We start from the raw sequence: 17556 nt of genomic DNA on the forward strand, positions 1-17556 counted from the left end.
GTGCGATGTCTCTCCATGGCTCAGGTACAGTGTTGTTCGATTTAGAAGACCACCCCTCGGATGCGGGAGAACGCGTTGTTTCGCGTGCGGCGTGCCTGCCATGTGTCCCTCGGTCGTTGCCAATCGCAGCAACGAGCAGAACTCTAATAGACGGGAGCACTCGGTGAGCGATCATCGCGATGCGAAGAGACGCCTTGCCTTGCCTTTTCCTGATATGAGTGCGGCCGCGACGATGTGAACCTGAGACCGGCCTGTCGTATGACTGACCAGTGTTATCGCCTTCGATGGCTACATGTACGATGTACTACATGAGGCGAAGAGAGCACCGTTGATATGTGGCGACCTCCAGCTTGAATGCCTAGACCCTGCTCTCGGATGTGAAAGTTCGATCGGGTCGGGCGCTCTGCCAGAACGAGCGGCGATCGTCTCGCGGTCCCACGTGCTGATCTCCACGCCGTGTGCGTCTTTGAAGTTCGGGGCGACATTGCAGTGGAGCATGACGACAAGTTGTTTCAAGCACGCATGCACGAGCGAAGAGGCCGAGGTCAGGCAGTCAGCGAGGTGATTGACTTCGCCTTCGTACACAGAGCTTCCGGCGAATGTTAGGTCACTTAGGCTTAGGTTGGCTGAGTGCCACCACGATACGGCACTCGCCAGTGGGAACAGCACACCTGGCCAGCGACATCCTTGGCGAGCACAAGGCGCACGAAAGCGTAAGCCTCGCCAGCCGATGGCACGCTGCACAGCTGCGTGGACGGTGGAGCTGAGCGGTCCACCCGCCCGTGCATCCCATCTTGCAAGGATCCGACCTTTCTTCTCTCTTCCAGCATCCCGCCGACTTGTTGTTGAGCCTCTGCCTCTACCATACCGCCGCCATCTGTGACACGGGTGGTACAGGCGCACGAATCATGCCCCGGTGGCAGAGAGCGCGACAAGATTCACAGCATCCCTGCCAGGAATATCCGTGAACGCTCAACGCACGTCCAACGTCTCAGCATGACCCCACTGGTAATTGAAAGCTGGATCTGGTGGTCTCTTGTTATTCTCATTGCAATCAGTAGATTGTAAGTCTAGCGCTACCTAGTGTTGAGCTTCGTCTGACCGACCTACAGCATCTCGAGATGGCTGACGCTGGGCTCAACCGATACCGCACGGATACGCATTCCAAGATATCAACTCGATGACTACATTATGATGGTTGTCCTGTGCTTCTACACGACAAATATTGTTGCTATCAACATAGTGAACGACCACGGCTCAAATTTACTGCCGCCGGGCTTTGACGTCGCCTCCCTCACGCCAGAAGATATAGCCGAGCGGTCATGGAGCAGCAAACTGGTGCTCGTGGTGGAGCAAACCCAGTGTGTGACCATCTGGGGAGCAAAGCTATGCCTGATTATCCTCTACCACCGGCTCACGCAGCTGCGCTGCGAGAACATTGGCATCAAAGTGCTTGCCGGCTACGTGATCGGCAGCTTTGTCATTATGGAGATCCTCTATTTTGGAGTATGGTGCCAGCCTTTCCACAACTACTGGGCTGTACCGACGCCATCGCGACAGTGCGATGCAGCTACCAATCACCTGATTACGAACGCGACTTTCAATTTGAGCTCGGACCTGATCATGCTTGCGATTGGGCTGCCAATGTTCTTGCGGATGAAACTACGGTGGAGGAAGAAGGTCCCCGTAGTGGGCGTCTTCAGCCTGGGAATCTTTGTTGTCCTCGCTGCGATCCTGAACAAGGTTTACAGCTTCTCACAGCCCTTCGGATCCCTTTGGTCTTTCTGGTACGTCCGTGAGTCTTCCACGGCACTGTTGGTCGCCAATCTGCCGTTCGTGTGGAAATTCTTCGCCACTGTCACTGGGCTTCAGTCGTCAAAGGGAGGAACGCGAAGGGGAACTGCAGAGCTCGATACAGCCAACAGCGATATCCAGCGGGAAAACAGTATGCTCAGCCTTTCGGCATTCTTGAACGAGTGGTCGGCCGAGGACTCCGAAAAGGTCGATAATCTTCAAAGGATCAATTCCCGCCAAGCGACGGGTTTGAGCTTGGGCGAAATGTTGACCGAGAATAAGGAGGAACGGCCAGATGCTCACGATTATGCGTATGGTCCTACGCCGCCATCGAGTAGGGCAGTCGTGAATGATGGCACGGTGCACGAAACGATCAGGCGCGATTCGGATCCCGATCGACGGAGGAGCACTACGCCAGCCTCTTCGACGTTACCACCATCCATGCAAAGTAGCTGGACCGCAGGATCCTTTGTGTAGAAGTGATCTAGGTCGGGAAGGAACGTGGCAGTCTTGAGGAATTGCAAAGCTGGTGGAGATGGCGTTTATGGCGTTGAGGATTTTGTCGCGAAGATACCCAAGGGTTGTTTTGAAAGGGGAGGGAGGATTGAATAGCTTGCAGACTCACCATAGAGGCATGACGTGTGTATTGTACATAGAGAGGGAGACAGTCTTGAACGAGCGTGTCCTGGGAAGATCGTGGCGCGGAGATTCTTTCGGCCCGACCGTTGCAGCTTTCCATCCTCCATCCTTCCAAGTTTGTGGACGAGCTTGCCTCGGTCATCCTCTCCACCACCTCCAAGATGGCAAGATGATTGCTCAGACCTGCGGACACGCTGTGGCGACGACAGCTCAGTGTAAGTATGATGCGTCGACGTCCGGCGCATCACTCCATCCCCTCTACTTGGTACTGATTGTGGCCAGCCACACGTTCGATCTCAGAGCGGGGCTGGTCGACATTGTCAACAGCCTCACAACGGCGCTAGACTTTGGGTCCTCAAATGAGCATTCACGGTTCACCCGTTTCGCGCCTGACATCGTACAGAGCATCGAACTGTGGCTCTGCCAACCACGTACCAAAGCCGGCTACGTCTGTGTACGTCAGGGCCGCCCGCCAGCGTGCAGCGCGCACTGCCATAGAGACCACGTGCATGTTTACACGCCGACTCCAGGGACGTTTGTCATCTTCGTTGGCGGCGAGCGCTTCGTGCAATCCCCCAAGACCAAGACTTGCCGATGCTCATCAGCATGGCTCCAACATAATGTTCTACGGAACATATATCACAACGAGCACTCTTCCAAAGATGAGCGCTGACCTCGTACTTTTCTCATAGGCGCACACGACTATGTTCATTTGAACACAGCGGTTGGCAAGTACCAAGCAGAATCTGGCGATTCCAGCCATGTCTTCCTACCACCGCATTTCTGTCCATTTTCTATTGCTTTTATGCTGTTCAACATGCGTCTCTGCCCGGCTCACTCATTCATTCACGTTCGTTTGCAAAAGGAAAACATGCTTGGGCTCATGACTGTGGCTGCATTCGCAGTAGCTGCGACCGCATGGGAGGGCGAAGATTGGCAGTCACACAATGATTGGCAGCAGCACAGCAGGCCTCTGATACCACACGTTCATAACACTCGCTTCTGGTCATCGGGTCCTCATCCCTCCTCCTCCTCCTCCTCCTCCTCTCCATCGTTATCTGGCACGACCGCGACTGCTACCACCGAGCCGTCGGTTACGTCAAGGCAGGCCGTGCCGTCTACTAGCACGGAAGTCGTATGGGCCACCATAGACATCACCACCACGGTCTGCACGGCCGAAGCCTGCCAAGCAGCACCCACATCAGCAACACCGATCATACCGGGCTCTGGAGCAGGTCACGGCGATTTCAACGGCCCCGGACCAGATTGGAACTTCGGCCCTGGACATGGTCCAGGAAACCTGCCGCCTGGATGCGCTTTTCCTTCCAGTCCTCTCTCGAGCGACAAGCAGGCTGGACAGTCCCTTTGGGGCTCACTCTGCCAGCCAACCTTCCCCAAGTGGCTACCAGACGGCGAAGGCAAGCAGTATGCTTCCGCTCCGTGGGGCGACCGAACAACCAGGAATGCGGATGGTGTAAAGAATGACCATATCCCAGTCACCGGCGTCGTCCGGCGATATGACTTTACAATCACACGCGGCACAGCAGCACCCGATGGCGTCGTTCGCAACGTGTTCCTCGTCAACAACCAATTCCCCGGGCCAGCGATTGAAGCCAATTGGGGTGATATGATCGAGATTACAGTACACAACAACATATCCTACCCACTGGAAGGCACCTCCCTGCACTGGCACGGGTTCTTGCAAAGAGGAAGCAACTGGATGGACGGGGTTCCTGCTGTCAGCCAGTGCCCGATCGCCCCGTTCCACTCATATACTTACAAGATACCCGCACAACTATACGGATCTAGCTGGTGGCATGCACACTATTCGGCGCAATACACGGCCGGCATCGTTGGCCCTATCATCATATACGGCCCTTCGCAGCTTTCCTACGATATCGATATTGGTCCAGTCATGCTTAGCGACTGGTATCATGTTCCCTACTTCAGTATTGTCAGCGATGCCGTAGGGACCGACATGTCGGTGATACCTCCAGTCAGCGATAGTCTGTTGATTAACGGGCGCGGCCGCTTCGATTGCTCTACACCATCCTACGACAATGGAGCCGAGTGGCTAGCTAGTCACGTCAGCGTTCCAATGACCTGGAGCTGCACTGAAGGCGCAGAGCTAGCGAAGTTCAAGTTTCGCCCAGGAAAGACGCATCGATTGCGGCTCATGAACATGGGCGCAGATGGAGTACAGAAGTTCTCTATAGATGGTCACCAGATGACTGTCATATCGTACGACTATGTCCCAACAGTCCCTCACATCTCCGACGTAGTCACACTTGGCGTTGGACAAAGGGCCGATATCTTGGTCACAGCCAACAACTTTAGCACCAACATGTTTTGGATGCGCTCCTCCGCCCCTGGAGGGAAAACATGCGGCGGCTCTAACATGGATGAGGTTCGAGCAGCGATATACTACGAAGGTGCAGACACAGCAGGCATACCGGCCACCGTCAGTGCCGTCAACGACACAAGCTGCGAGAATCTCCCGCTCAACACTACACAACCCGAATATCGAATCACGCCATCGGCACCACAAGACGCTTTCGTCCACGATATCAGCATCTCGCTGGTCCTCAACTCGACGGGCAATTACGAATGGCGCATGGCGAACCAGACCTTCCACGCAAACTTCAACGAGCCACTTCTGTACAAAGCGGCAGAAGGCAACGTAAGCTTCCCATACGATCCTCAGTGGAACGTGGTCAACTATGGCACCAACAGATCCATCGTTGTCAACGTCACAAACCTTACACCGTTTGCCCATCCATTCCATTTACACGGCCACAACTTCTACGTCCTGAACGTGGGAAACAATGGTACAGTATGGGACGGCACAGCTGTCAATCCGTCAAACCCAATGCGTCGGGACATTCAAATCATTCCTGCCTTAGGATATGCCGCGATAGCGTTCGAGAACGATAACCCCGGCGTTTGGCCATTTCACTGTCACGTTGCGTGGCACTTGTCGGGTGGCTTGGCCATGAACTTCATTACACGGCCGGAGGATATTCCCAAGATCCCGAGCGAGGAAGCGCAGCAGACGTGTCGGGATTGGGACTTTTACAGCAGTAACAACATCGTGGATCAGATCGATGCTGGATCATGAGGAATCATGAGGCTCATTGACCATAGGCCAACACATCTGCAAGCAGGAGGCCAGGGGCGGTAAAGAGCAATGGATTTCGCCACTGTGCGATGAGCAAGGCCTGGCGACAAGGTATGTTGTCGCCGCTACGTTCGTTGACTTCACGTTTGGAGAGCTGCTGGAGGGTCGCATGTCTGGGAATGTACTATGCGTCGACACCTTATACCCTCGACTACATCATCCGGACCTCGCTACTCAGCTATATGCCAGCGTGTTGAAGCAACGGCCTGCGCTTCGATAGGGAGGGAGTCGAAGCGCTCGGCGGCATTCGACTTGGTCACCAGCCCTCGGAGGGCCAGGCCGGCGATGAGCGGCAGTTCAGAATGCAGCTGTAAGATACTAGGAAGAACGGGATGTCTGCGATATCCCAAGCATTGGTCGAGAAGTGAGATTGAAGGGCAGGTGCAATTGTATCATAGGCTCAGGTCATGTACCGACGAGGTACCGCAGCATAGTAAAAATGCCATCGACGTTGCAAAGCACGATGTACGACTTCAACTACATGTGACGAGCGCCATACCAGCAGGCGGGGTGGTGGTATGGTGATAATGTCCGCCGAGAGGAAGAACTGCGGAAGCGAGTATCGTACATTATTCATACAGGACACTATGGCATGGAGCCTCCACATGAGCTGTCAATGCTCCTGACCCTGGTCGTCCAGCTGGGAGTTGCGTTGGTCTCTCCAGCTCTGTCGGGTGACATACAGAGCCATATTCTGCGCTTCAGTTCTGTCGACCGCAGCCCGAAGTCCCAAGCTGGCAAGAAGCTTCAATTGTTCGGTGTGCTCATGACCGTCAAGATGTCCTACCACACCACAGTGCATGAAGTTCAGATTGCGTGACTATGGTCTCGCGCTGTCTCGGAGAGTGTCCCGAGGAAGGCTTTTGAGTGCGGGAGGCCGGAATGGTTAGCTTTAAGACACGGTCGCCAGTACGATCCGTCATCGTCAAGACGCTCATGAAATGAACTCTGACGCCCTCTCTTTAAGCTGCCCGGCGCTTCTGCCGGCGTCCCAGAACAGCGACGTTGCCTCCTGTACATCAGCTCCACTGATCACATTGCCGTCACTACCACGAGCACGAGCCAGAATGCTGGCAGGAGCCAGGAGCTGTAGCGCATAACGAAGAGAGACAGTCTCGCCACGTCGCGTGAGCTCTGCTAGCGCATCTGGGCTTAATGTAGCGGAGACCTTAAGCGCTTGAGGGTTATCTGCAAGCTGTGGCGCTGTTGGGGTCGCGAACTCGAGCTTCGCACGGGTTTGAATGATCGTTCGTATCTCATCCGCGGTGTATGGATGTGTTGGGACGATTAGCAGGCGTGCTAGAAGGTCCGGAGGAAGACCATGGGCGGAGATGAGACCAGGGTCGTTGGCCAGGACCGAACCAGTGCCACGGATCGTAGTCTGACCCCTGTTGGAAGCCAATATGACAATGGGCGAAATGCTAGACTCCAGAGCGCGATTGAGGTAAGTGAAGCATTCAATGTCGAGCATGTGCACCTAAATATCAACGTTAGGTGTGTTTCGACAATACTGTCTTGTCATCTCAAACATACCTCATCAATGAAGAGGACTCCAGGAACCAGCTCCGCAATCCCCTGGTCGATGTACTTGTTGACGACCTTGTTGATCTCGCCGCGCAGCTTCTCGGTGATCTCGGTCTTGCGCGGCTTCATCAGTTGACCCATCATGCTCATCACATCTTGACCACCTTGTGGTCGCGCATTTGCAACGTCCAGATCGTGCAGCGTAACGTCTTGTACAATGTCCTTCTTCTTGTGCACATCGCCCTTGGGCACCGGCACGTACTCTTCTGCTTCAAGGTCGAATTCTGTGGAGAAAGCGTCCGACCTCCCCACTCTCTTCACTGCTCCAGTATTCGCTTCGATATAGATGACATCTCCTAGTCGTACACGCTCTTTCTGGATCGCCTCGTAGATACTAGGGTCTAGCCTCAGCTTCTTCGTGCCCTTGGAACTCCGCAGTGTGATCAGGAGATGAGAGATTGTCCTGCCATATGCGCCCAGCGGGTTTTCGCTCTCCTCGGGTGTCAGCTCTGCCACTTCACCCTCATACACTTCCTTGCGCTCCTGTACCCGCAGACCAATCGCTCGGCGGAAATTCTCCATCAATGCCTCCGTCTTCTTCACTTCTGCACTGTAGACTTCACTCCCAGTCATGGGGCAGAACGGCACCTTGGTTCCCAGCTCGTGGCTGACCGCCAGAGCGAGCGCCGTCTTTCCGGTACCTGGACCGCCAGCCAGCAACACAGCCTTGCCTGCCATCTTCTTCGCCCTGATCAGGTCCACCACCACACCACACGCTTCTCTTGCCGCGGTCTGGCCCACGAAACCGTGCGCGTTCGGATCGGCATAGCCATCAGATCTCAGACCAAGGCCCTTGATATGTGAGTGCGCTGCCGTCCTGTTCTCCCTTGAATTCGATTGCTGCACTTCGCGTATCTGCACTGGTTGGTTGCCGGACTGTGCCGATGCTGCTGGCTGCGCTACGGCGCCATTCGAGGCCATTTTGCTCGCGTGTTGCTTCCCTGCCTGGCAGTTGACCGCGTCGCAGAGGGAGGATGTGGGATTCAGGGTCTGTAGAGTGTCGTGCTCTCCACGTCGAGGAGTATGCTCATGCCAATGGGACGATGGTGTCGGGGAGAAGAGGCGCGATGATGTGTGTGGAGTTGTGGTCGTGTAGAGATTGTTTGGTAGCTGCACGTGGAACTGCGAATCTAGTCGCGATCGCTGGAGCTGGCGGACGTGAAACGCCCTTCGGCGGAATGATCACCCTTCGCCGCTCCAGCCAATCATTGCGCGTGGTAATCACGATGCTTGTGACGTCTGCTTGGTAACCGAGATACTCGCCTTCACTGCTACGAGAAACATCCTACGCTCAAACATCTTACACCGCATACCACTGCCTTGTCTTGGACCTGGACCTCTTACTCTTGGACCTCGTAGCCTCTCCCAGGACACAATCATGGCCACTCTACGATCCGCAGCGCCGCCCATTGCGAGTATATTCCGCTTTGCCTCACAGCCGACAACCGGCAGACGATGTGCACAATGTCTCAAGGCCCAACGATGTCCCTTCTCCTCTTTCCGACCCAGAGCAGCCTCCTCGAAGCGACCTCTAATGACCGAGTCAGCACATAGGCCGCAGTCTCTAGAACCTCAGATGCCACCCCCGAAGAACAGCGGTGCACCAGACACAAGCATCTCGGCAAGTCAGCACCAGACCTGGCCACCGACAGGTCCGTGGGAACGTAAAGATGGTGGTTCGGCCTTGAGCGAACGAGAAGGCGAGGCGCAGAAGAGCAAGCCCACACTAGCGTCGACAACAGGCCAGCAGACAGCCAAGCCCTCAATAACACCGGAAGCCGCAGCGACAAAGCCCAAGAAGAGCAAGCTACGGCCCAGGAAAGCACCAATTGTATTGACACCTAAAGCCGTGGAACAGCTTCGAGGGCTGTTCGATCAACCAGAGCACAAGATGATTAGAGTGGGTGTAAAGAACCGAGGCTGTAGTGGACTGGCATATCATTTGGAGTACGTGGATAAGCCGGGGGCATTCGACGAGACCGTAGAACAAGATGGCGTAAAAGTCTTGATAGACAGCAAGGCCTTGTTCAGCATTATTGGCAGTGAGATGGATTGGCTGGAAGACAAGCTTAGCGCGCGGTTTATCTTCAAGAACCCGAATATCAGTAAGTCCAAATTCTTCGCAGTGCCCAGCAGCAATCCTGTGCTAACACATTCGCCCAGCGGAACAATGCGGCTGCGGAGAATCGTTCAGCATTTCGTGAGAATATATGTACAGGAAGCTCTTCGGCATTTGCATTGCAGCGTCTCAGCGACCGTGTCCTTCACGACCTATCATATTTATACAGCTGGTGAGCACTAGAATTTGCCAGGCTCGAAATCGACCACACGGACATTCTGTATGATGTCTTTCAAACTTGCAACGAACTCCAGGTGCGCTGGATCTTTCTCAAGGTAGTACTGACGATCCTTTTCGTTTTCAAATTGGGAAACAAATCCATGAGAAAACCCTCCCCACATTGACATGTTAGTTTCATGTCTGGGTGGGTCGCCGGGAGTGACCTCCTACTTGTTGGCCCTCAGGGCTGTTGTCTCGTCCTCCGCCATACGATTTGACATAGGTCTGTTTTGTCTCCGGATGTATGCAGTTATCTTTCAGTGCTAGCATACGTTTGCAGACCTGAACGTGATTAGTCGCTCCTTCATTCTTACAGCCTACTCAAGAGCTCACATCTTCGACTTGACTGTGAGTCGTGGTAGGCTTGAACTCGAACAGCACTATGTGTAAGATCGGCATGGTGGAAGATGACAATGCGAATTTCAGTGTATTGATTGCACTGCAAGGTAAAGACTTCAATGTTGGTAATGGATAACTCGAAGGCATGCCGTGAGGTCATGCTCAGTAAGCTTCGGCGTCGACTTCGGGCACACGCTCCTCCCCTACTAACACCAACGCTGGCTACATGTACTGACAAACTTGGAGGTGCATTCGCGATGGCAAGAGCGTACCTAGCGACAGCTTAGCCCGAGATAGCAGATTACATGTAGACGGTCCCGCCGATGCAATCCATATCGTCCGTCACTCCAGGCTGAGCGCGTCGCGACCACTATCACAATCTACGTATACGAAGCATGGACGAACGACCCATTGATGTTGTGGTCCGCTTCTCGACGTCGAACCCGGACATTATCCTCAACATTCCGAAGCCTGGCGCGATCTCGAACCTCGCAGTGAAACAGCGAATCCGCGCAGAACTCGAGCCTCCCGCGTCGACCTCCCGCCTGCGGCTGATCCATGCCGGTAAAGTACTGCAGGACGGTGCAGCGCTGTCAGGGAGCGTCAACGTCACGCCCGCGCCACCGTCACGCGGCGAGGAGAGGAAGAGCGCGAAAGCCAAAGGCAAGGAACCTTTGCGAGACATCAAGCCTACAGCTTCAAGAGTCTATATACACTGTTCGATTGGCGATGCGTTGTCAGCACTGGAGCTCGCGACAGAGGCCCGCAACGCTGAAGCAGCAGATGTTGCACTGGGAACAAAGGCTCTCCCGACGGACACGCCTGCAGATGTGGAAGCGTCCCAATGCAATGCATCAACCACGACTCCTGCCCCTCGAGGATTTGATCGTCTGCTCAGCGCTGGATTCTCTACAAGCGAGGTTGCTGCGCTACGTACCCAGTTCCTGGCTATCCAATCGCATACCCACACGCCAGATACCATGCCGACTGGACCGGATTTGCTTGCGCTAGAGGAGCGCTGGCTCGACAACACTTCAAACCCATCAGCTGGAGGCGGGGATGGTGATACTGGCGGCTTCGGGTCTGAAGATGCGGGAGGTCTCGAGGATATGCTGTACGGCAATCTTATTGGTTTCTTTTGGCCGATCGGCGCTATGTGTTGGCTGATGAGAGAGGAGGGGGTCTGGACGCGTCGACGACAAGTTGCTGTCCTCTCGGGATTCTTGGTTAACATCACGTTCGGCTTCCTTCGTGTTATGAATTAGGCTGGGTCCCTTCGTGTTCGACCACGGTTATGAACGTGGTTTGCGGGCCTGCGCAGATTGATTCGGCGTTTGACAGCTGCTCTCCGTTCCAGGTCCTGGCTACTACCTCCCAGCTTGGCAGCCATGACTGGGCACTCGCCAACCCCAGCTGCCCGTGGCGATTATCGCCAGTGACGTAGACCTGGTGGTCTTCAGCTATCACAGCTATGTGGTTATCCCCAACCGCCATGTCCAGAACATCAGGCGCCTCGCCATCTCCACTGGGCAACTCCACGAGCGCGACTCCACTCTCACTGGCCGACTCGAGAGCGTGCAGGGGCTCCGTGCTGCCTGGCGTCGTATTACCCCATATGTATAGAGCGCCGTCTCGAGACAAAGCAGCACCGAGCCATCCTCCGCTGGCAATCTTGTCGATATGCAGACCTCCCAGAGCTTCCACTGCTCCAGGCTTATCGGCCGGAGTAGAGCCTTCGCCTGTCACTGGTCTTGCAAGTGTCTGGTATCTGGCATCTCCCCAGCTATAGACCTCTCCGCCGTCCATAAGCAGGACAAAGGTGCCATGATTCGCCACCAACTGCTTTGGCCGGCCAGGGAGCATGTGGTGACTGGGCGGATAGTTTTGCTCCGCGCTAGGATCTTCGAACCATTGTTTGAAAGATTGCACGTTCTCAAACTCCACTACATGGCAGAGCCGGCCATTCGGAGCCTGCTTGAATGAAAGCGCAATCCGATCATTTTGAGCTAACGCGATTGCGCCGATCAATGGAGAGCTCTCTTCGCTTTTGAGAACAAGTGGCATATGGGTATCAGATGCTTGTGGCTCATTGACTAGGTAAAGCCTTCCTTGATCGTCCAGACAGCCCACAATGCCATTGTGGTCCCCAAACGAACTTCTCAACTGTACACCAGGGAACGTCAATGGAGCAGAACAGCTGGGTGGATAATCCTGGTTGCCCATGCTGAAGACTTGCCCTGTTGCCAGAACTGTCGTACTCCAGCCGCTGAAAAGGACCGTTGTACTGCTGCCGGCAGGACTGTCTATTTTGTTGGTAAAGATTCTGACATCGCCATCTCGGCCGAATAGCTGGTGGTGCGCATTGCAACCAGCGACCAACAGATGACTTCCACGTTTGGTCGAATTATCAACGGCTGCAGCACAGTTTGCATCATTTTCTGCTGCACGGACAGAAGCATCTGCCGTGCTGGCCATGTCTTTGATGTGAAGTACCCGGGTCCAGCATGTACAATCGATCGCTCAGAAGCCCCCAGGGCAGGTGACAAATTTGATTGCCGCCGGGCGCTTCGACTTGCTATTGAAGCAAAGACCTTTGCTTGAACACGCTGGCGTGCAGCTAAGTAGCAAGGCCGTACCGGTGCAGTCGAGCTTGCAGCGCGTCGCCTTAGGTGTCTTTTACGGCCATGCGGCGTTAAACAGCATTTCAAGAAGTAAAGTCGAGAACCAAGCCGGCAACGTACTTTGTCACCAGCCCTTGCCACCTCGACGCTGAAGACTTGCAGTCAAAATCTTGTATGTTGCTGATGGCTCATCTATATGTGGAAGCTAGCGTGTAGGGTGCCGGTAAGTGGACAGGCACAGAAGAAGCGAGATCGCGAGCAGGAATCTTCACCCCGCTACCGGTCTCTTGCTGGCAGTGGTTAAGCAACGAATGCAGGTACAGTACCTGTTACTTGCCACAGCTTATGACGAGGCTCAAAACGGGGTTCTGGTTAGCAAAGGCGGGGCATGTTGACGTGTGTGTGTGTGAACAATGCTTGTCAGACATCTGCAAGATGAGGAGGAGACCCGCTGATCCGCGTACAAAGTATGGCTGGTGAGAACTGAGAGCAAAGTGAGCATTTCTACATCTTCTCATACACTCCACATCAAAGCAGCCGATATGCCTAACACCAAGACTGTACGAGTCCCACATCTTGGTGGCGTTGATGCTGCCTACCAGATGCCCAAGCCGTATGACGGGAGCAAGCCAACACTGGTACTCGTCAACAGCTTCACCACATCATCAGAACTGTACAGAAGCCAATATGCCAATGCTGAGCTCAACAATGCCATGAATCTCATCGCCATCGAATTGCTTGGTCATGGCCAAACGTAAGGTGTTGCATGCGATCTACAAACGACCGCTATTAAGCTCTACATGCAGGCGCACCAAGTCCGAAAACTTCACCTACTGGGACACTGCGATCAGTGAGTGTGGTCTTGATAAGGCCAACTGGCGCTGGTCGATGGCTGCTAATGCTCATCGTTACGCGAAGTGAGTCTGCAGGTTCTCGATGCTCTTAACATCAAAGGCAAGGTTTTCGTCCTCGGTACAAGCCAGGGAGGATGGATTTGCGTACGAATGGCGTTACTGGGGCCTGAAAAGGTACATTGAAGTCGTCGCAATCGACTCACAAAACGCTAAGCAGGACTCAGATTGCCGGTATTATCCCTCTAGGCACATCGATGGACTATGAGAGTGAAAGGACAAGGCTGCTTGGCTGTTGGGATCCCCTCGATCCGCTCGCACAAAGCATCAACGAATGGACCACGAATGAGGTCACCCAGGACTTCAAGCCCTCCGAGGATTACTGCAACTTTTTGATCGACATCGGATTTGGCAAGGGTATATCTGCCGACGATCGGAAGTTCTGGATGTAGGTTCACACGACTGATCGTTGTGCCCACGCTTACATTACACAGTGACACAATCCAGTCAAATTATGCCGGTGATGACGGCCGACGCCGCGCTCGCATGGCGGCCATCAATTTGAGAGAGCGTGATGGTCTGCACAGCAGACTGTTCGACGTTCGTTGTCCTGTCTTGTGGATGCACGGCACATCCGATGCTGTCTATAGCGTTGCGAATGCGCAGGAGGAGATCAAGTTCTTTGTGAACAGCCCTGATGCAAAGTTGCAAGTCGTGCAGGATGGTCAGCATTTCTTGAGCTTCAGCCATCCGAAGGAAGTCGATGGTGCCCTGTTGGACTTTGTTGGCAGGTATAGCAAGTAAGCGTAACAATGCATACCTCACTTCGCTGGTCCAAAGGCCATCCAAAGATAAAGCGTCCCACTGGTGCTCTGAAAACGCAGCTTCCGCTGATTGACCAGACCTGAGATCAAGCATATGCCGATGCCGAATATCATGGATGAAGAACATCGGAAAAGTGAAGATGCTTTCCTCACGCGAGGCATCACATGCCTCACTTTAGTGAGCCCCTTCCTTGCTGAATCGTGTGCAAATTTTGAGCTCACTTGTTGCGACAGAATTTCTCTATAGTGTACATGAAACACCGAACAACAACTACCATCGACAAAGCGATTAGCTCCTTCTTACGCAACGAGTGACACGTTCGCACCAACATGCCACCAAAGACAGTCAAGAAGAAGAGCGGCGTCCATGACTTCGGCGGCGGCCCCAAAGGCAGTGCGAAGATAACGAAGACTGGCAAGACCAGCACTAATAAGACACCATTCTCCGGTACTAAGAGAAAGATCGGCCGGGTCATTTCCGACAGCGCGAGATATGACGAGACTGAAGACAAACTCAAGGTGATTTCCGAAGTGTACGAGGTTGCTATTCGCAGCTAACAACTTGCTCTATAGAAGCGTACCAAAGCTCAAGATGAGGATGAGGCAGCATATGAGCCTCCAGACGGACAGGATGATGCTGAAGAAGACTACTCGTGGACTGCCGCGTTCGACACGCCGGACGAGTTGTCGGACGATGATGAGGACGATGAGAACGATGAGCTCTTTGAACCAGTCCCTCGCGGCTCAGGTTGGACATATAAGAAGGTCAAGGAGGATGGCGCCCACAAGGCTCGAGAGCAGGTGAGCAAGGAGACTCGCCAAGAGGGGTTCCTCAAGAGATTTGTAAGTGGTGTCTGCTTACCGAATGAGTGACTTGTTCACTTGCTGATGGTAATCCGCGCAGGACAGAGACAACCTCAAGCTCGATGCTAAGATACTGTCGAGAGGGCTGATGAGGTCTTGATTTGCTCGATGTAGAGTATGCATCAATCAACGAGTGACTCGTTCTTGAGATAGAGTGGCCTCCTGTTTCGTACATGGGAATGACTGCCTGGCAGCAACTCTGCCTCGCAAAGTTGACTTCGTGGTCTCACTCAGCCAGGCACCAGCTTTTACAATCTGTTGATATAATCCTGAATGCTCAGCACCTGAAGACTGACAGACCAGGACTCCAGGCACACGCCTATGGAGGATCGTTTCCCAGGAAGTTTGTCTTCGGAGAAGCACCAGCGTCACAGCACAATGCACCATCAGCTACAGTCAAACCTGTTGCGGCTACCATCAGAGCTTCGAATTGCCATGTATGAATACATCCTCGACCATATCAAGACCCAGCCGTTGTACATCGCCAGAGATGTATGGACGTGGAAGAAGCCATGTACAGCTCGGAGTCAACACTCGCGTGGATGGCGATTTCTCAATCTACTGCTAAGCTGTCGCCGAATTCACAACGAAGCAGCGGACACCCTATACCGCAAGCACGGGCTTTGTCTCATCGTCGACTGCACACAAGACCTCAGCTCACAATGCCTGGTGCGCCGGCGAATCTGCCCGATAGAAGGTTATGCGAATGTCTTGAAGCGAGTCCATAGCATACGCTTGAAATTGTTCCTGACGGGAGAGCTTTGCCAGGCTAATGTGATAGTCGCCTTACTGTCTTGGATCAAGGCCGTCTTTGCGGAGCGACACACTCCGCTGGAGCGCATGACCGTGGAGTTCTGCGCCACTTGCTGGAAACTGGAGTGCAGGCCGACCGCTGTCATCTACACGGCACAAGGCTTGCGTGACCTTGCTCCTGCCCGATTCGAATTTCAGTGTGGGTTTAGTGGGATGGAGACGGAGGATGCCGTGATAGCATTGGCCGAACATGCGAACAAGAAGCGCCGGATACCAATCCAGCCGCTCTCGTCGGAGGAGGCTTTGGAGAGATTGTTGCAGGCATGGAGCAAGACTGTTCGCACAGGTATGTTGCATATCCAGGCACCGGAAGTGTGCTGACGAAAGTAGATATGGCCACTTCCATAGCCCATCGGTGGCTCAGGACTAAGCTGTTCGCGTGATAGTACACTCGGTGCGGTCTGGAACTATGTCTTCAGTAGCATATCTATACATAAAAATCAAGCCTCGTATCTGAAATCGCTTGGAACACCTTTGACTCCATTATACCCTTCATGCCTCATCTGTCTCATCTGAACTTGCTGACAACTACAGCAATGATCAAGATGACCAGCACCGTGATGATAGCAACTGTGATGATCTTGTTGGTAGCCATTCTATTGATGAGTCAGTGAATGAGCTTGCCTTATCACCATAAGCCGGGTAAGTACCTTCTCGCCATGCCCTTGAGCGTCTTGTTACTCCGATCCGTGTACCCTTCGCTTTCCAGCAGGGTCCCACGGGTGTGCTCTATTGTCTCGCGCTGTCTGCCCAGGTCGGCCAGAGTGTTCCTGCCAATATCCTCCGTCTCCAATGCTATCCGTTGCGATTCCCGTAACCTGCCACTTGAGCGTTCCAGCCTGTCCGTACCGCTCAGCAACTGTTGCCGTTGTTCGAGCTGATCGTCCTGTGTTGGGTTGTCGGTATATCGCTTGCCGAATAGCGCCTGTCTGTCATCGTGCAGGCTCTTCAGCTTCCTCTTTGCCGCGTCCACATCGCTCTCATAGTTCCTGAAGCGCTGATTGACCTTCACTTTCGATGCCTGTGGGATGTTCTGTTTCTCCAGCCTCATGGAGTCGAGCAATTCTTTGGCCTCCTCCAACGCTCGGTCAGCCTGGGCTATCGCTGCTTTCCGCGGCTCTCCTTGCAGCTCAGGGATCTGATCCAGCTTTTGCGATATGTCCGCCTGTACCAGCTTCAGCTCTGCTTCGTAGTTGCTGAACAGCTCCGAGCCGGCGTCGGTGTCGAGAGGATTTGCCATGTTTGTAGAGCGGCGTGTAGACTGGAAAGGGAGATAAGGAGGCTTGCCGATACTTGGAAAGGCTATCGAGTATCTTTAGTCGTCGCAGCGGATATGTGTTATGTCAGTCGGTATGGTTGGGTTGATGCCTCGGAGGACTACTACACCCCAAGATCACGAGCGAGAAGGATGCAGTCGCGACCATGTGGCGTTGGTGGCTGACAGACGAGAAAGGAAAGTCGCACCCACACTCAAGCTACCTACTCTACGTCGCACGTTCTTTCACGTTGTACATATAGCTTACCAACGGTATTCACCCACTCAAGCTCTCACAACTCCCAGCGTGAGTCGGCGAGATGGCAGCGTACTGTCTCCACTGCCAGGCAACGCCACCGCCACACGCACGTGTCGGACAAAGTCCATAGACTCGCGGCAGGCGGCAGCTTACTGCATTCGGGCCTCGACTGCATCATGAGAGGCGAGTTCCTAATC

General features: G+C 54.0%; 11 protein-coding genes across 11 annotated transcripts; 7 read left to right on the top strand and 4 right to left on the bottom strand.

Annotated features, from left to right (window-relative positions):
• Window positions 1-996: 996 nt before the first annotated feature.
• CLAFUR5_01907 (uncharacterized protein) lies at window positions 997-2271 on the top strand (the record flags this gene model as incomplete). Its single annotated transcript, XM_047901055.1, has 2 exons — window positions 997-1064; window positions 1113-2271. The coding sequence occupies 2 exons, from the start codon at window positions 997-999 to the stop codon at window positions 2269-2271; spliced, it is 1227 nt and encodes a 408-aa protein (XP_047757071.1).
• Window positions 2272-3304: 1033 nt separating this feature from the next.
• Window positions 3305-5551, top strand: CLAFUR5_01908 (oxidoreductase ptaK; the record flags this gene model as incomplete). Its single annotated transcript, XM_047901056.1, has 1 exon — window positions 3305-5551. The coding sequence occupies one exon, from the start codon at window positions 3305-3307 to the stop codon at window positions 5549-5551; it is 2247 nt and encodes a 748-aa protein (XP_047757020.1).
• A 587-nt stretch (window positions 5552-6138) lies between these two features.
• CLAFUR5_01909 (uncharacterized protein) lies at window positions 6139-6431 on the top strand (the record flags this gene model as incomplete). Its single annotated transcript, XM_047901057.1, is given in 2 exon segments — window positions 6139-6175; window positions 6193-6431. 2 exon segments carry the CDS (start codon window positions 6139-6141, stop codon window positions 6429-6431), a joined length of 276 nt encoding a protein of 91 aa, XP_047757021.1.
• A 114-nt stretch (window positions 6432-6545) lies between these two features.
• On the bottom strand, window positions 6546-8116 carry CLAFUR5_01910 (RuvB-like helicase 1; the record flags this gene model as incomplete). The annotated part of the gene is made up of 2 exons (XM_047901058.1): window positions 6546-7088; window positions 7145-8116. The coding sequence occupies 2 exons, from the start codon at window positions 8114-8116 to the stop codon at window positions 6546-6548; spliced, it is 1515 nt and encodes a 504-aa protein (XP_047755805.1).
• A 457-nt stretch (window positions 8117-8573) lies between these two features.
• Window positions 8574-9399, top strand: CLAFUR5_01911 (Iron-sulfur assembly protein 1; the record flags this gene model as incomplete). The annotated part of the gene is made up of 2 exons (XM_047901059.1): window positions 8574-9300; window positions 9359-9399. The coding sequence occupies 2 exons, from the start codon at window positions 8574-8576 to the stop codon at window positions 9397-9399; spliced, it is 768 nt and encodes a 255-aa protein (XP_047755804.1).
• A 269-nt stretch (window positions 9400-9668) lies between these two features.
• CLAFUR5_01912 (uncharacterized protein) lies at window positions 9669-9932 on the bottom strand (the record flags this gene model as incomplete). The annotated part of the gene is made up of 2 exons (XM_047901060.1): window positions 9669-9815; window positions 9867-9932. The coding sequence occupies 2 exons, from the start codon at window positions 9930-9932 to the stop codon at window positions 9669-9671; spliced, it is 213 nt and encodes a 70-aa protein (XP_047755803.1).
• Window positions 9933-10267: 335 nt separating this feature from the next.
• On the top strand, window positions 10268-11137 carry CLAFUR5_01913 (DSC E3 ubiquitin ligase complex subunit 3; the record flags this gene model as incomplete). Its single annotated transcript, XM_047901061.1, has 1 exon — window positions 10268-11137. One exon carries the CDS (start codon window positions 10268-10270, stop codon window positions 11135-11137), a length of 870 nt encoding a protein of 289 aa, XP_047755802.1.
• Window positions 11138-11164: 27 nt separating this feature from the next.
• On the bottom strand, window positions 11165-12347 carry CLAFUR5_01914 (uncharacterized protein; the record flags this gene model as incomplete). The annotated part of the gene is made up of 2 exons (XM_047901062.1): window positions 11165-11185; window positions 11244-12347. 2 exons carry the CDS (start codon window positions 12345-12347, stop codon window positions 11165-11167), a joined length of 1125 nt encoding a protein of 374 aa, XP_047756818.1.
• Window positions 12348-13035: 688 nt separating this feature from the next.
• Window positions 13036-14148, top strand: CLAFUR5_01915 (uncharacterized protein; the record flags this gene model as incomplete). Its single annotated transcript, XM_047901063.1, has 5 exons — window positions 13036-13247; window positions 13300-13343; window positions 13412-13521; window positions 13572-13792; window positions 13839-14148. The coding sequence occupies 5 exons, from the start codon at window positions 13036-13038 to the stop codon at window positions 14146-14148; spliced, it is 897 nt and encodes a 298-aa protein (XP_047755800.1).
• A 350-nt stretch (window positions 14149-14498) lies between these two features.
• On the top strand, window positions 14499-15132 carry CLAFUR5_01916 (uncharacterized protein; the record flags this gene model as incomplete). Its single annotated transcript, XM_047901064.1, has 3 exons — window positions 14499-14687; window positions 14742-15011; window positions 15073-15132. 3 exons carry the CDS (start codon window positions 14499-14501, stop codon window positions 15130-15132), a joined length of 519 nt encoding a protein of 172 aa, XP_047755799.1.
• A 1221-nt stretch (window positions 15133-16353) lies between these two features.
• Window positions 16354-17085, bottom strand: CLAFUR5_01917 (Vesicle transport v-SNARE protein vti1; the record flags this gene model as incomplete). The annotated part of the gene is made up of 2 exons (XM_047901065.1): window positions 16354-16441; window positions 16496-17085. 2 exons carry the CDS (start codon window positions 17083-17085, stop codon window positions 16354-16356), a joined length of 678 nt encoding a protein of 225 aa, XP_047755798.1.
• Between the last annotated feature and the right edge of the window lie 471 nt (window positions 17086-17556).

This window comes from Fulvia fulva, chromosome 1, assembly GCF_020509005.1.
Source record: "Fulvia fulva chromosome 1, complete sequence".
Taxonomy (NCBI): domain Eukaryota; kingdom Fungi; phylum Ascomycota; class Dothideomycetes; order Mycosphaerellales; family Mycosphaerellaceae; genus Fulvia; species Fulvia fulva.